The sequence below is a fragment of the Labrus bergylta genome, chromosome 5 (assembly GCF_963930695.1).
Source record: "Labrus bergylta chromosome 5, fLabBer1.1, whole genome shotgun sequence".
Lineage (NCBI taxonomy): Eukaryota > Metazoa > Chordata > Actinopteri > Labriformes > Labridae > Labrus > Labrus bergylta.
Genome location: NC_089199.1, coordinates 25,329,388 through 25,347,389, shown reverse-complemented (window position 1 = coordinate 25,347,389; position 18,002 = coordinate 25,329,388). Strand labels below are relative to the sequence as shown.

Sequence of the window (18,002 nt, the reverse complement as noted above, 5' to 3'; positions counted from 1 at the left end):
TTTTTTAGTGAGAGGATCTTCCAGGTTTATGATCATCTGGGAATTACTCCCTCATTACTCCTCCTTTCTGACTGAAAAGGTTGAGGCGCTGCATGACATCCACTTAGCCTCCAGGGGGAAAGGATCACACTTTACAGCTCAAAGCCTGTCGAACATTAATTAAAAGACGACATCGGTACACTTCAAAGGACATCATAAATCATTCACTTAAATAACTAAACTACGTCCAGCAGAAAGAGAAAGAGCGCTTCTCCTCCTCCATGTTGTTTAATATGAAAGTGCAAAGATTCCCCTTTGGAAGGGGGGAAAGATTTTAAATACACTCCAATTTTACATAATTTGAGCATCTTGGTTTTATTGGTAACTTAAAAGATCCTGTGTTCATTTTAATCATCAACAGACCTAAAAAAAAATTTATTGCAGAGTTTTTATCACATTTGATTTCTAAGTATGATAAAATCCTTGTTTTAGGTGATTTTAACATACATGTCTGTTGCCCCTCTCAGTCCCTTACGGGTGATTTCAGGCAATACAGGAACCCACTCACTCTAAGGGCCACACACTTGCTCTTGTTTTATACAGTGGTCTCAGCCCTAACAACTTTGAGACAAAGGATGTCTGTGTGTCAGACCACAAACTGGTTTTATCTCAGTCACCTTTTATTAGCAAGGCACCTATCCACAGCAGGGTTTTTAACTCTACGTCTGCTAGCAAGTTTAAGGAGCTTTTTATTTCTGTCTCTTCAACTGCCTTTTACCAAAATTTTAACACAGAGGAGCTGGTCTCCTCTTTTAATCTCACCTGTCAAGCTGTGCTGGACTCTGTTGCTCCCTATAAAGACAAAAAGACCTTAACAGAGCTCCACAGCCATGGCTTAACGAACTGACTCAGGATCTAAAAAGAGACTGCAGAAGGAAATAACGAAAATGGAAAAAAAACAGGCTTGCATGTATTTTATTAAATATGGAGAGATACAATGAAACAGTACCAAAAGGCAGTTAAAGACACAAGAGCAGCATTTGACATCCCTGATGATGAATAATTTGTCCCATAGCCTCACACTTTGCTCTCCTTGTTCATTAAATGAAGAGCATGAGGACCCCAGCCTCGATAAAAGCGGATTATTCGATGCTCCCCCAGCTTCTCGATGGTTTGGTACTCAAATGCTCCGGGATGGCTTCCAGTTTTGACAAACTTCCAAGCGTGTAAGATCCAGTAATGGTTCCAGTCTCCATTTTCATCTGCTCCAAAACCAAACACGTGTAACTGTGAAAAAAAGCAAACAAACATGACTGAAAAAGATCAAACTCTTCAAATCACAAATATTCATAACAGTGTATATCTCCGACCGTTTTTGTTAATTCAAACACGCCTGAAAGACCAAGGGGGAGACATCAGGGGGAGACATGAGGGGGGGGGGGGCCATGAGGGAGGAGACACCAGGGGGAGAATCCAAGGGGGAGACACCAGGGGGGAGACACCAGGGGGAGAATCCAAGGGGGAGACACCAGGGGGGAGACACCAGGGGGAGACGCCAAGGGAAGACACCAGGGGAATAACCAGGGGGAGACACCAGGAGGAGAACACCGGGGGGGGAGACACCAGGAGGAGAACACCAGGGGGAGACACCAGGGGGGAGACACCGGGGGGAGACACCAGGAGGGAGACACCAGGAGAAGAACACCGGGGGGGAGACACCAAGGGGGAGACACCGGGGGGAGACACCAAGGGAGAGACACCAGGTTGAGACACCAGGTTGAGACACCAAGGGGAGAAACCAAGGGGGAGACACCAAGGGGACAGACCAGGGGGGAGACACCAAGGGAGAGACACCCAGGGGGAGACACCAGGGGGGAGACACCAGGGGGAGACCACCAGGGGGGAGACACCAGGAGGAGAACACCAAGAGGAGAACACCAGGGGGAGACACCAGGAGGAGACACCAGGAGGAGAACACCAAGAGGAGAACACCAGGGGGAGACACCAGGGGGGAGACACCAGGGGGGAGACACCAGGAGGGAGACACCAGGAGGGAGACACCAAGGGAGAGACACCAAGGGGAGACACCAGGGGGAAGACACCAGGGGGAAGACACCAAGGGGGAGACACCAAGGGGAGACACCAGGGGGAAGACACCAGGGGGAGACACCAGGAGGAGAACACCGGGGGGAGACACCAGGAGGAGACACCAGGGGGAGACACCAGGAGGGAGACACCAGGAGGGAGACACCAGGAGGGAGACATCAGGGGGGAGACACCAGGGGGGAGACACCAGGAGGAGAACACCGGGGGGAGACACCAGGAGGAGAACACCAGAGGGAGACACCAAGAGGAGACACCAGGGGGAGACACCAGGGGGGAGACACCAGGGGGGAGACACCAAGAGGAGAACACCAGGGGGGAGAGACCAAGAGGAGAACACCAGAGGGAGACACCAAGAGGAGACACCAGGGGGAGACACCAGGGGGGAGACACCAGGGGGGAGACACCAAGAGGGAGAGACACCAAGGGGGAGACACCAAGGGGGAGACACCTTGGTGAATCTTGAGTAAGTCTCCAGAGTTTCAGGATGGCTGTTTGGCCGTGTAACTGTTGAAATTGCACACATACTTGGGCGATAATTGGGTACTGACACATTTAACTCACCTCATCACAAAGATGTAGGGCCAGAACCAAAGTCATGAATCCAGTGGAAGGATAACGGCCCTTCTTTTCCAGCCATGCTTCATGGACGTATTGCATAAAGACCGGGTTGACCACCATCGCCTGTTAAGAATCACAAACACACCTCAAACTTTATATGAAAGTTTTTACAGCCAATACATTTGATCATCAATCAATCAACTGAAAATACTCACCAAATCCTTGTTGGCTCTGACCTTTGCTCTGAAGCGTGGGCTGTTGAGACATGACATTTCAAACTTCAATACTTCATTTTCAGGTAAATAATAAAAGCCTATACAGGTGAACTGATGCAGAGAGAGTGTTTGATGAAAAAGTTTAGGTCTACTTTGTCAATTTCTGTGATGTGAAATAAAGATTGATTGATTGACAAAGCTTAGTCCCGTTATACTCATTTGTACCTGGTCTTATGAAAGACAAAGTTATGCGTGTATAAAATCGGACTCACGTTCCGTAATATCCTGTGGTTATGGCCTTCCCAATCCAACGGATATCAGCTGTCTTGAATGGAAACATGACCAGACGAGTGGTGTTGTCCAAGTGCTGCATACTCTCAGGGAACATGATGTGATGAGTGGTTTTGTTCCCGACGTCCGCCTCAAATCCTTTGATCCTACCACCATTAATTCTGGATTGTACAGAGGGAAATATTTCATGAAGCCAGTCTCTCCTGGTGCAAACATTTCACATGTCACAGTGCTTCAAAGCGACTGCTTAGATCCAGAAACTTTACGTTCTTCCTTTTCAAACACGTCTTATTTTTTAACCAGTATGTTAAGTGGAGCTACAGTTTATTTATTTATTTAACATGGACATAGAGTAACATTGGTGCTGTAACATTTAACCATGCACAAGTCCCAGATTCACTTCTCTTAGTGTTTATAGCAAAATGCTAATTTGCAACACCTGTCCACGGGAGGCTTTTAGAAACAACAGAGATAAAGATAAAAAGGGTAAGAAAAAGGAAACAGTTCAGTTATAAATACAGCGCAGTTATGAATGCAACAGGGATAAAATACAGTTACAAAGAGAGAAATATACGACAGACATTTGTGAGCTCATGTGCATTTAGGTGTGAGAACAAGGTTGTTTCTCCTTCAGCCATGATTTAATACCTTTGTTAAAAACATTTAAACTGTGTAGCATTTTCAGTTCAGTGGGTAGACCATTTTATAAATTAGCTCCAATAACTGAGAAGGCTGATTGTCCAAATGAGGTTTTTCTCATTGGAATGCAACAGTTACCTCTTACTGAAGCGCGTGTGTTGATTCGACTTGAATCCTGACGTCTTGTTACAAATTCATCAAACAGAGAAGGTGCCAGACCATGCAGACATTTAAACATTAATTTGAGGTTGCAGTAGCTAATGAAGCTTTCAAAGCTAAACATATTGTGTTTCTCTAATACGCAACAATGTTTAAGCCCAGTTTTGCTGGCTGCAAAACAAATCTAACTACGGCCAACGAAGCTGAGGTACTACTGGACCTTCTTCCTGTTGACCTACGTCACGAGCCAGTGAAAAACATTTCCTACTCTGAGCTTTCATTTTGGCTCGTTTACGACGCAGACTCTCCCTCTTCCTATCTGAAGGATGACCACAACATTTCAGCTGTTCTTCAAGTCCAAACCCAACATGGACTGTAGAGCACTCAGAACGTTTAGTTTGGGTCTGAAGCATCTGGAGGGCGACCATAAGAAGCTGTCCTCTCTTTACTCTCCATGACTGCCTCCACATTTTTCTATTCCTCCACATGAGCGATGCTATGGCGAGAGCTCGCTTCCAGCTGAGCGCCATGGCGTCCTCCGTTTGATGAGGCTGCGTGCTGACTTGCCTCACAGTGACTCTGCTAACTTCATGTAAACATACTGAGACATGAGGAAAATAGCTGTAGGATTTACCTAAAGACAAGATCCTGGAAGTTTATAAGAGGTCCATAACGTGATCCCCTCAAGCTGACAGAGTTACCGACCACAGCACAACTCCTGCAGCTCCGGGGGGTCGGATCCAGAACGTTAGGAGAGTGAGGCAGGACCTGAAACGCCTCGGACACCGCCTCTTCATACACACTGAAGTTACCCTTTTCTCCCCGCATGCGCTAAAACACACACACACAGACACACACAGACACACACAGACACACACACACACACATCAGTTAGTCCAGTATATGGATAAGATGAAGATGTAATGATGTATTAGAGGTCACTTACCCTCCACCACTGAAAGGTTCGCTCTGGTAGACGGTCATTTGGAGACATAAAGAGTTTAACTGATTTGTTGAAACGCTCATTGAACCACGGATCCTTTGCTGATGAATTGCTCTCACAGTCCCCGGTGGTTTGATGCAGAAAAGGTTCCTGCAACATGTACCCTCTCATATACACACACAAGCCAACCGCACACAGCAGAAGGTGGAGCCTCACTATGGTCTTCATCTTCTCTGTGGGAGTCTGTGACGAGAGCAGAGACATTATCAGGGGGATGGAAACACCTTCATACTACTTCAAAGATGGAATAATCACAATGATATAGAAATGAAAAGCTGATGAGGGTTAATCTGGATATTAGTCTTTGTTTTATCTTTCTGTTTTGCAAGTTCATCTCGTATCAGTACAGGTTAAAGGTCACATATTCTCTTCCTCTTCAGTGTAATTAAATGTCAGAACTCCTCAAAACATGTGTGTGAAGTTTCCTGTTATAAATCCACTCTGATCCTGTATTTGATCATGCCTATAAACCCCTCTATTTCAGCCCTGCTCAGAACAGGCTGTTTCTGTGTCTGTACCTTTAAATATGTAAATAGATAGATACAATCTTTATTATCATTGCATACAAGGGCACAACGAAACTTCGTTAGCAGCAATCCTTTACAGCAGCGTTTACAAAAACAAAAATATATTTGTGGCGATATGAAAGAGACATATGAAAAAAGTGGCCAGTGGAAACTCCCTTGGCAAACAGAATGGACGTAAGGAGACAGTTAAAAGTTCAACATCAGGGGTGCATATTGATTCCCTTATCACAGCCGTGTTACACCAGTTTTTATTAACATTAAACAGAGCCCACCTCCAAGTGATTTCCCAGTCGGGTCTCTGTCAAGTCGCAGCGGTTCGCCAAAGTCATTTAATTCCAGATCGGATTGAAGATCACGCTGCTTGAGCCACGTCTCCGTCAGGGCAATAAGACAGGCGTTCTTATACTCCGATAAAAAGTTGACATTTACCTGTAAAATGTCAATCTTGTTGCGGAGGGATTGTGCGTTTGCAAAAACTATCGAGGGAAGGGGTGTCCTTCTCAGGCCTTGCCTTATAAGTCTCTGCCGAACCCCGCCACGTCTGCCTCTGTTCCTCACCGCTGTTTGTTTGGGGTTCCAACTTCTACTCCCCACGGAACAACCATGCCGAATGATTTCCGAGTGTTAATGCAGTGGTGTCCAATACTCCTGTATCGGAGTCCCGAAGTAGCAAGAGGAATTCTCGGCTGTAATGAAGTGACTCAGGATACTCAGAGACTCTTCTCAGAAATTGACAGAAAAGCGTCAGGATAAGGAAAAGGGACACCAGCCCGATGTGATTCATTGTTGCCTCAACAATCACGTTAAGTATATAAAAAATGAAAAAAGGTTAGGAGGACACTAGCACAGGGTTAAAAACCAAACAGATCACTCACTCAAACGCACTGCTGCTTGTCCAGCCTTCTATGTCCTATATGTCCTTTAACTCTCACATAAAACACCTTTCAAGAACAGCATATTTTCACCTTCATAATATCTCTATAATCAGGCATATCACGATGCAGAGAAACTAGTGCATGCATTTGTTTCCTATAGGTTGGATTACTGTAACTCTCTTTTATCAGGGTGCTCCGGTAAGTCTCCAAAGACTCTTCAACTAGTACGCATGACGTACTGCGTCTTGGCTCACTGGAGAAAAGCCAAAGCTTTTTACTTTTTATCAAGTTTTAACTACTTCCTCGGTTTTAAGTTTTAAGTATTTATTCAACATAAACGTTTTTAGCTTTTATTGTGTTTGGATATTTTAAAGTGTGGTAATCACTGAAGCCTGCCACTGGAAGACTGCTGCTAGGTTAAACTGTTTGTAAACATCTGGAGCTATCCACGTCTGTGTGTACGAACTGCGAACATCAGTACTCACAGTTAAAGGACGATATCCAACACCTTAAGTCCGAACTTCGGAACAAGGGCCATCTGATTGAAGGCTTTGTTTCCGTGGCTGCTGCACAGTCAAAACACATATCTTATATGCAGTCCTCGAGCCTGGCGGTCCGATCGCCACCCGCACCATCAAATCTGGTGTCTGCCTCCGCCGCCACTCTTCCCTGGCTGACCTCCACTCACCTCGGCCTACACGGAGGGACCGGTAGCCGAAACGACCGGGCACCGCTCTATGTGAGATCTCAGTGCATGGGGCCTCGGGCACTGATGGCGTTGGGACAGCGCCCTCACTGCACTGGACCAGGACGCCACAACACTGGCCGCGGTCAGGTAACTCCGCGCGCCGGGAAAGAGGCTGCTGGCCCCAGTACACAGCTCCACTCCGAAGCCGCCCGAGCTGTCCTGGACCGACGTGGTGCATCGCAGGCGGAAAATGGACCATCTGGCCCCTCCGCAACCGCGTCACGCTGCTGAAGGACGAGGCTCCGGTCGGCCTGGGACTGGATGAGGCTTCTGCTGCCGGTACGCGTAATCCTGCACCAAACGCAAACGGAACTACTCGCCACTCCGCCACGGCTCCACATGGATTTGCCACCTGCAGTGCGTTCTTCTGGTCGGGAGGCCCGCCACTCGACCACTGGGAAGAACCGCCGGAAAGTGCTGCAGGAGGCCGTCACCAGACACTCTGGGGGTCTTCCTCCGGCTGAGCCGCCCACTTTACCGCAGGTGGTTACGGCCGAGCGCCAGCAGGCCGATCCAAGTAGCACACACTCATCACCTCCTTGCCCTCTTTTTCCCTCGACAACTCTTATCATTTGAGATTCAATCACTAGGAATGTCCGCTTCATTAATGCCACCACACACTGTCTTCCCGGCGCCACTGTCCCCGTAGTCCTAGACAAACTCTTCAGTCTTCTGCCTTCACTCCCAGACTCAATTGAAAGAGTCCTTGTGCACGTGGGCACAAACGACTCTTCCCGGCGGCAATCTGAGTGCACCAAAAAAGATTTGAATCTCCTTTTTTAACGTTTTAAGGAACTGTGGAAAATCCGTTTTCATCTCTGGACCCATTCCAACCTTTGATCGTGGTCCTGTGTGTTTTAGCCGTATCCTCTCCCTGCACACCTGGCTTCAGCACGCTTGCAAATCACACAACCTAGATTTTATTGACAATTTTAACCTGTTCTGGAACCGTGCTACACTTTTTAAAAGCTACGGGATTCATCCAAATCCATTGGGCAGTCAAATGTTGTCCGCTAATATTTAGCACGCTGTCCAGTCCTCAACACCTGTATGACATTCATCTGAACACACACCCACATCCAATCCCTTCTCACCTGTTTCACCTCAGAACAATCTACTCACAGCAAGCCCCTCCCCTGCTCCTCACACCTGGTGTCACTCTTTTTCGCCTTCTCTGTCCTCCAATAACTGTCATACACTCTCTACTGTCACAGACCACAGCACTGATCTCACTATCCCTGTACACGTCACCTGTAGACTGTCTCATCAACATCTGTCACCTGTCAATTCAGGGATGCAAACTTGTCACCTTTCGGCGAAATCCCAAATAGGTCATTTGTGTGATTCATTTAGATCTGCAATAAAAAATATTTGGAGCTGTCATGCTTCTTGCAGTCTTACAAAATCTCGGAGGTGCGCGGCTGGACGCTCAGACCCTCCGTGTAACCTTTCTCGCGCCGACCGCGATTGCGCAATATCGCCACGCCGACCGCAAGAAGCATGAAACCTGATTCAATGAGTCGCAATGTGCAGCACACGGCTAATTTACATAACGTTATCTCTCCATAAAAACACTGGAAAGATTAGAAGTCTGGTTAGCAAGCCTGCCTTTCTGTTCAACATCCTGTCTGATCATATTGACCGTTTGGTAGCTATAGTCCAGAACGCTGCAGCTCGTGTACTGACCAGAACTAGGAAAAGGGACCACATTACTCCTGTGTTGGCTTCTCTGCACTGGCTCCCTATACAGTCTAGAATAGAATTCAAGATCCTTCTTCTCACTTACAAAGCTCTAAATGGCCAGGCACCATTTTATCTTAAGGAGCTACTAGTGCTGTACTGCCCCTCCCAGAATGCAGGCCTACTAGTGGTACCTACAGTCTCTAAGTGTACTATGGGAGGTAAAGCCTTCAGTTATCGGGCTCCTCTCCTCTGGAATCATCTTCCAGCCGGGGTCCAGGAGGCAGACACAGTCTGTATTTTTAAGAATAGACTTAAAACTTTCCTTTTTGATAAATCTTATAGTTAGGGCTGGTGCTGGTGTAGACCAGCTCTTAGTTATGCGGCTATAGGCTTAGACTACCGGGGGAACTGGCACCTTGAGCTCCTCTCTCTCTCTCTCTCTCTCTCTCTCTCTCTCTCTCTCTCTCTCTCTCTCTCTCTCTGTGCATATACAGTACATCATATTACTGCATGTATCTATCTGTAAATCTCAGTTACTAACCACCTACTTTCCTGAGCTCTCTTAGTCTCCTCGAGATCGTTGGTTGACGGCCTGCCAGAACAACGCCCCCCTCCCCACCGGATTGTTGATGGACGGCTTGCCTCCCCCCACCCCCTTGCTCCCTATCCCTCTTTCTGCATCTTATCCCATCTCTCCCCCTATCCCTTTCCAAGCCCAGCGCAGTCTAGGCCTGTGAAGGCTGTTTCGTCATGAGCTGGGGATCCGGCCGAAGATTTCTGCCTTTTAATAAGGCAGTTTTTTCTTACCACTATAACTTTTGCTGCTTTGCTAAAGTGCTCATGATGGATAGGCCGGGTCTTTGTAATATAGCAATAAGTAAGGTCTTTTACCTGCTTTTTGTAACATAACAATGAGTAAGGTCTTTTTACCTGCTCTTTTGTAATGTTAACAGACAAAGAATAAGGTATTTTACCTGCTTTTTTGTAGTGTCTCGAGATAACACTTGTTATGAGTTGACATTATACAAAAAAAAAATTGATTGATTGATTGAGTGATTGATAGGCAGGGGTGTCACTAGGTTTTGAGGACAGGGGAGGCTTAGCCCCCAAGAGATCCATAGGATGTGAGCGAACATAGCGCGCAAGCACAACATTTCACAAACAGCTAACAAAGACTGAGAAATTATTTATTATTATTATTTCAGTCTGTTTTTTTAATACAGTACAAGAACAAACACAGGTTTGCACAGTAACAGTAACAGCTTCATCCCACAATTCATCCCATTTATAAAAAGGGACTCAAGGTTGGCAGCACAGGTTTTTCATGTTTCACTGAAGCTTTATCAAAAAGTTAGAACAGAACATACATAGAGACAAGCAATTGTGTTTTTCTTATTGTTTGCACTGCTTCTTTAGTCTGAATGCTAAAATCGTCTGTAAATTCACATTTAAAGCTGATATTTAAAAGAAAAAATCTTCCCGGGGGAGCATGCCCCCAGACCGCCCTAGGGGGTTTGGATCCATGTCACCTTTTTCATCCCTGATGAGTTTGCACTCCTGCAATTACTGTAACCACTCCAATCTCACCCAAGTACGCCTCCAACCTCTCCCACAACCAACCTTTAATTGCATTCCAGCTAAATTTGGTCTTTTACATATCAGATCCCTTAATAATAAATCTTTTATCGGCCTTGATTTTATGAATCATAATAATCTGGATTTTTTTTATTGTCACTGAGACCTGGTTGACTATGGGAGATTGTAGTCCTCTGATTGAAGCAATTCATATGTTATTTATAGAAAAGATTTTAAATGCACTCCAATTTTACACACTCATTTACATCATTTGAGCATCTTGGTTTTATTGTTAACTTAAAAGATCCTGTGTTCATTTTAATCATCTACAGACCTAACAATGTTTTTATTGCAGAGTTTTTAATCACATTTTATTTCTATGATAAAATCCTTGTTTTAGGTGATTTTAACATACATGTCTGTTGCCCCTCTCAGTCCCTCACAGGTGATTTTATGGATATTCTAGAATCTTTTAACCTTACTCAGGCAATACAGGAACCCACTCACTCTAAGGGCCACACACTTGCTCTTGTTTTATACAGTGGTCTCAGCCCTAACAACTTTGAGACAAAGGATGTCTGTGTGTCAGACCACAAACTGGTTTTATCTCAGCCACCTTTTATTAGCAAGGCACCTATCCGCAGCAGGGTTTTTAACTCTACGTCTGCTAGCAAGTTTAAGGAGCTTTTTATTTCTGTCTCTTCAACTGCCTTTTACCAAAATTTTAACACAGAGGAGCTGGTCTCCTCTTTTAATCTCACCTGTCAAGCTGTGCTGGACTCTGTTGCTCCTTATAAAGACAAAAAGACTAACAGAGCTCCACAGCCATGGCTTAACGAACTGACTCAGGATATAAAAAGAGACTGCAGAAGGAAAGAACGAAAATGGAAAAAAAACAGGCTTGCATGTATTTTATGAAATATGGAGAGATACAATGAAACAATACCAAAAGGCAGTTAAAGACGCAAGAGCAGCATTTTATTCTAATCTGATTTGAGCCAATCATTCTAACCCCAGAATTTTATTGAAGGTTTTAGAATCAATTACCACCCTCTCCCCTTCTTATTTTACTGATCCTTCTCAGGATCTGTTTGAGAAGTTTTTAACTTATTTTACTGACAAGTGTCTTACACAAACAGATATTTGTGTAATCCAACATGGCAGCATGTCAGGTTGCATGCTCTGTCTCTGTGAGATTTTAATGTAGCTTTACTTATTTCTTTATACCTTTGGGACCATTTCTTTTATACCTGCTTCACTTCACTCCCATTGCCTTACTGCATGGATTAATTTTGGAAATTTGCTTGGATTATTACTCTGCTTTGCAAATTAATCATTCCGCTTTGCCTTGCTGGCGTTCTCCACCTGCAGCCTGCGCTCACCTGTTCCTACCTGCCTACCTACCTGCCTGCCTGCTATCACTCCTAGCCTGGATCAAGTACCTCTCTCCCCACTCTACTCTCTTGCTCCTTGCCCCTGCCAACGCACACACAGGCACCACACTACACACTAAACACCAGTGACTTTGCGCGTACCGATCCTCCTCTTCGTACATTTCTTTATCGGACCCAATCACAGACTATGGGGCCGACATGGCGCCTCGTAGCCCTGCTACTTGCGATAGCATGCTGTTGCTACGCTGGCAACCCTTGTGCGAGTGAGCCGGGGAGACTGCTCTCCTCTCTGGTTCTACCCAGCTTCCAAACCCAACTTCCAAACATGTACTTCCTGTATCAACTCGATACGATCACTGAGCTACCCAGCTTCCAAACATGTACTTTCCGTATCAACTCGATACAATCACTGAGCTACCCAGCTTCCAAACATGTACTTTCCGTATCAACTCGATACGATCACTGAGCTACCCAGCTTCCAAACATATATAATTGTAATTTCTGAGAGTTGGTTGAACAAATCTATTAATTATAGTGTTGTTTCTATTAATGGTTACAATATAAGTCGTGCTGATTGTGTTAAACGTGATGGTGGAATAATTGTGTATTCTAAATGTAAATTCCACACTAAAGTATTGGTCAAGAAGTCAATACCTAATCAGTTTGAAATTCTAGCTTTACAGGTTGAGTTCTCCAAGGGCTGTACTGTTGTTGGTTGCTACAGACCTCCTTCTGCAGCTAAGGAAACCTTGTCCTCCTTATCTAATATTCTTTCTAAATTATCTGACAACAAGATAGCCCTCTGTGGTGATCTAAACTGGGACTGGCAGTCACCAGCCTCAAATGAATTTAAAACATACTGTAACTCAATGAATTTTACACAGTTAATTGATTCTCCCACTCATCCAAACCATAAGTGCCCAGAAAAATCTACTTTAATTGATTTGTTTATTACTAATAATCCTCATAAGTATACCTCTGTAAGTGTATCTCCATATGACGTGAGGGACCACTGTGTTATTGCAGGTGTCAGGGATACAAGAATTCCAAAAGTTAAACTTTGTTACATCACAAAACGTGATACAAAACACTTTAGTGAACAGGCCTACAGATTTGATCTTAATTTCGCGCATTGGAGCAGGGTCTCCTTAATACCTGATGTTGAACTAGCCTGGTCTTATTTTGCTGAAATGCTTATGTCAATCATTGATAAACATGCCCCTTATAAAATGTATAGAGTCAAGGGCAGGGAAAATCCCTGGTTCTCTGAAGAATTGTCTTATTTATTCAGAGAAAGAAATTATTATTGGGCAAAAGCAAGAAAGTTGAACACTGATGCTCTCTGGGCTACTTTTAGATACTTAAGGAATAAATGTACTACCTTAGTCAAGAAAGCCAAATCTAGCTATTATCTTAACCTTACAACTGAAAATTTAAATAACCCACGGAAATTCTGGCAGACAATCAAATCTCTATCGCCAAATAACTCCTCTAGTCTTCCAACTTGCATTGTGTCAGAGTCTGCCACTATCCACGATAGAGCTGAGATGCTCAATTGTTTGAATAAGTATTTTGTTTCTTCTGGTTTTCTTTTTGATAAAGTAAATACGGCCTCTACTGCACTGGCTCCACTTGCTATTGCTGAGCCCCTTTTGGATAATGAATTTAACTTTAGACCCTTCACTGTTGCTGAAGTACATAAGGCTCTTAAGAAATTAGATTTAAAAAACCCACCAGGGCCAGATAATATAGGTGTTTATTTTTTAAAACTCGCCACAGATTTTAATGCAGAGCCACTGACCTACATTTTTAATTTAACTCTAACTGGTAAGAAAATCCCCAAAATATGGAAAACGGCTCACGTTCTTCCCCTCTTAAAAGGTGGTGAACCGTCGAGCCTCAATAACTACAGGCCTATTTCAAATCTGTCTCCTTTAGCCAAGATTTTAGAAAGCCTGGTTAGTGATCAGTTGAAGGATTTCTTGAGTCTTCTTGTTATCAATCTGGTTTGAGAAATTCACAGTACAGTCACAGCAGCTACTAAAATAATAAATTATATTTTTATGGCCCTGGATAGCAAACACCACTGTGCTTGTCTTTTTATTGATTTTGCCAAGGCCTTCGATACGGTGGACCATGATGTATTATTGCATAGACTGGCTAATATAGGATTGTCTAATTCTGCTGTTGGTTGGTTTTCTAACTATCTTTCAGACAGAACTCAATGTGTTAAAATTGATGGCTGCTCCTCTGATACGTTGGCTGTCCACAAGGGGGTGCCACAAGGCTCTATATTAGGTCCCTTGTTCTTTACTATTTATATTAATGATTTGGGGAAATATGTCCAAAATGCAAATGCCCATTTTTATGCTGACGATACTATTATTTATTGTTTTGGAGAGACTGTGTTAAAGGCTGTTGATCGCTTGCAAGCTGCTTTTAAAGAAATAGAAGCCCAACTCCTGTCTTTAAGACTGGTACTTAATGCAGATAAAACTAAAATGATGATCTTCACTAAATCCAGGGTCAAAACTAACTGTCGGCACACTCTATTTACATTTCAAGGTACTCTTATTGAGACCGTTTCCACTTTTAAATACCTTGGTATCATCCTTGATGACAATTTGTCTTTTAAACCCCATATCGAGAACCTGGCAAAGAAACTAAAGGTGAGATTGGGCTTTTATTTCAGACATAAATCTTGTTTTCTTTTGTTTCTAAAAAGAGGCTTATTGCTGCTACTTTTATTCCATTATTAGATTATGGTGACATACTGTACATGACTGCCTGCTCTACCTCACTGCACATGCTGGATGCTACTAATCATTGTGCGTTAAGATTCATTACCGGCTGTAAATAACTCACCCATCATTGCACCCTGTACTCTAAAGTAGGCTGGCTGTGCCTGTCAGCTCGTAGGCTTCTTCACTGGTACACCTTCATTTATAAAGCTATTACTGGACTACTCCCTTCATACCTCTGCACCTACCTCACTTTTAAATCAAATCCATCATACAGTTTGCGCTCTCTGGACTTTCTATCTACGTCAGTCCCCAGAACTCGTACTGAGTTTGGGAAGAGGGCCTTCATGTACTCAGCTCCCTCCTCATGAAACAGTCTTCAAAAAACACTCAAATTGCAGGAACTCATCACTATTAATGATTTAAAAACTCAGCTCACAAGTTTTTTAAAGGCTAATTTTGGAGTGTGTAAATGTTTCACTGCATAGTATTTTATCATCATCACATAATTGTTATTTTAGTGTGTATTGTGGTGTTGTGCTTTGTTTTGGTTTAACATGATCTTGTCCTCCTTCTCCTCCTCCTCCTCCTCCTCCTCCTCCTTCTTCTTCACCTTCTGGACTGTATTTGTTTCTTTTTCTCATGTCTGTGCTTTCTTTTTGGGTTTGTCTTATATTTCTTTTTCGCTGCTGCCATTTTGGCCAGGCCTTGCTCGAAAAAGAGGTCATTTGATCTCAAGCAATTCTGCCCAGTAAAATAAAGGTTATAAAATAAATAAATAAAATAAATAAAATAAATAAAATAAATAAAATAAATAAAATAAATAAAATAAATAAAATAAATAAAATAAATAAAATAAATAAAATAAAGTCAAGGACATTAGGCAACAAATCATCCCCCCAGACCGTATTTTAGACACCAGCAGGGAACTTAACAGTTATTTTAGCAGTTTTGAGCTGGTGTCCTTGACCTTTTTATCTGAAATTTTAACCCACAGCTCAGCTACGTGCAGCCTTGATTTTATTCCCATAACGTTTCTCAAAGAGATTTTTAACACAGTTGGACCCAGTATTTTATCCATTATTAATAGTTCCTTGGCGGAAGGTGTAGTCCCCTCTGCTTTTAAACATGCCGTGGTCCAACCACTTTTAAAGAAACCCAACCTTGATCCCACTGATTTTAACAATTTTAGACCAATCTCAAAACTTCCATTTTTATCAAAAGTTTAAGAAAAGGTGGTTTCAACACAACTTTTATCTTTTATGACTGAAAATAACCTCTTTGAGAAATTCCAATCCGGTTTTAGAGCTTGTCACAGCACAGAGACTGCCCTCCTCAAGGTATCCAATGACCTTCTTTTAGCAGCAGATAGAGGGGAGGGCACAATTTTAATTCTTTTAGCTCTTAGCACAGCTTTTGATACTGTTGATCACACAATTTGAATTGATCATCTCAGAAAATGGGTTGGTTTAAAGGATAGGACTCTTATTTTTTCGAAAGAACCTGTGCGGTCACCATCGGTAACTACTCCTTCTCTACCTCTATCACATCACTCCAATTTTAGCTTCATTACATTGGCTTCCTGTAAGTTTTAGAATCGATTAGATTTTACTCATTACTTTTAAAGCACGGACGGGGCTGGCTCCAAGCTATATAACAGAGCTACTGACACCATATGAGCCAGCCCACAGTCTTAGATCCTCAGGTGGGGGCCTCCTGGTCGTTCCAAAGTCGAGACTTAAAACTAAAGGTGACCGGGCCTTTTCAGTCAGGGCCCCTCGACGCTGGAACGACCTCCCTGAGGAAATAAGACTTGCAGATTCCCTCAATTCTTTTAAATCCCTTCTTAAAATGTACTTTTACAGACTTGCTTTTATGTGATGTCGTCTTCTTAATGTCTTTTCTTACTGGTTTTACTATTTTTATCTTCTTTTACTTCTTACTGTCCTTTTATTTATGCTCTTATCTCGTATTTATGCTCATATCTTAACTCCTCTTGTGTTTTAACTTGGTCATTTCTTATCTTACTTACTTTGTCTATTTATGTTTTATATTTATATTTACTTTTTATTTTTATTAATATATATATTTTTTTTATCGTTTAACCGCTTGTTTCTATTTCTTTTACTGCTTTTACCTTCTTATTGCTGTTATCTTTTTATTTGCTTTTAGCTCTTTTAGTTTCTTACATCATTTTAAGTCTTTGCTCCTCTTGTCTCAGCTCGTGTTGTTGGGTTCTTGTTTTGCCTGAGTTCTTATGATGGTTCTTGTGATGGTCGGGTTATATATGTCTGTTGGGTATCGTGCACTATGGGTTCTTTTCTGTTGAATTGTAGTTAATTATTTTTAGTATTTTGCATTTGTTCTGTTCTTGCTGTTGTTTATGTTCTTCTGTGTTTGGTTTAGTTAGTGTTGTTCTTGTTTTTGCTGTTTGTCAAAGCACTTTGTAAACCTGCTTTTTTAAAAAGGTGTTATATAAATAAAGTTATTATTATCATTATTATTATTATTCTAATGACGCCCCACAATTCCTTGCAGCCGCAACATTTAAAGCGAGTTGCGCATCCGACCGTTCACGAACATTAACGATGACCGTAAAGTAACACAGATCATGTAAGGAATAAAAGATAAGAGACATTTTTATCCAGATGATGTTTTATTCAACGTATTTCATTCACTTAAGAATGCTTTGTGCAGTTGTACATTTGTATGCTGAAAAAGATGTGTAGGCTATATCTTGCATACATGTAACAATTAATTTCATACAATCATATTTATTTTGATGTTGATTTATGAGCAGACAGGAATGTGATGGTTTCACTTTTGTTACTTATAGCCTGGTAGCCTATGTTTATTTTATTTCAATCCCAACCTTGTGGTAATTAGGATTATTTCACCGGCAAGAAGGCACAGGGGAAAGTTTTTTAGATGCGCTTTTTGTAGTCCATTTTCGGAACATTGTAGTTTCAACACGGCGGACCCACGTCATTAACCTCCGCTGGCCCGTTTTATTTAATGACGTCGCCTAATGGAAAATGCAGTAGGATTGTCAGAGCAACGCGATCGCCTTTCCTTAAGTCCTTTATGACGTCTCCTAACATCTTTCCTTAACCATGACGCTTTCCCCAGGGTTAAGGTAAAGTGGATAGTGAAAGGAGATAGGAGGGACAATTCGAATCCACCCCTCCTTTCTGACTGAAAAGGTTGAGGCGCTGCATGACAACCACTTAGCCTCCAGGGGGCAGGATCACACAGCTCAAAGCCTGTCGAACATTCATTAGAAGAAGACGACATGGGTACACTTCAAAGGACATCATAAATCATTCACTTAAATGACTAAACTATGTCCAGCAGAAAGAGAAAGAGCTCTTCTCCTCCTCGCTCCTCCATGTTGTTCAACATCAAAGTGCAAAAAGCCGCGCTCTACCGTTTCACTGCGTTCCAGATGCTGTTTTCTAATCTACCACCAAAACATTCTCAGGGCAGTTTTTGTCTACACAGGAGCGTGG

General features: G+C 42.9%; 1 protein-coding gene across 1 annotated transcript; it reads right to left on the bottom strand.

The window, feature by feature from the left end:
* Positions 1 to 938: 938 nt before the first annotated feature.
* LOC109999278 (CMP-N-acetylneuraminate-beta-galactosamide-alpha-2,3-sialyltransferase 1-like) lies at positions 939 to 5,327 on the bottom strand. Its single transcript, XM_029281263.2, has 6 exons — positions 4,894 to 5,327; positions 4,582 to 4,778; positions 3,131 to 3,310; positions 2,859 to 2,898; positions 2,647 to 2,766; positions 939 to 1,266 (listed from the first exon to the last, which is right to left on the bottom strand). Exons 1-6 carry the CDS (start codon positions 5,152 to 5,154, stop codon positions 1,057 to 1,059), a joined length of 1,008 nt encoding a protein of 335 aa, XP_029137096.1. The 5' UTR covers positions 5,155 to 5,327; the 3' UTR covers positions 939 to 1,056.
* Positions 5,328 to 18,002: the final 12,675 nt, after the last annotated feature.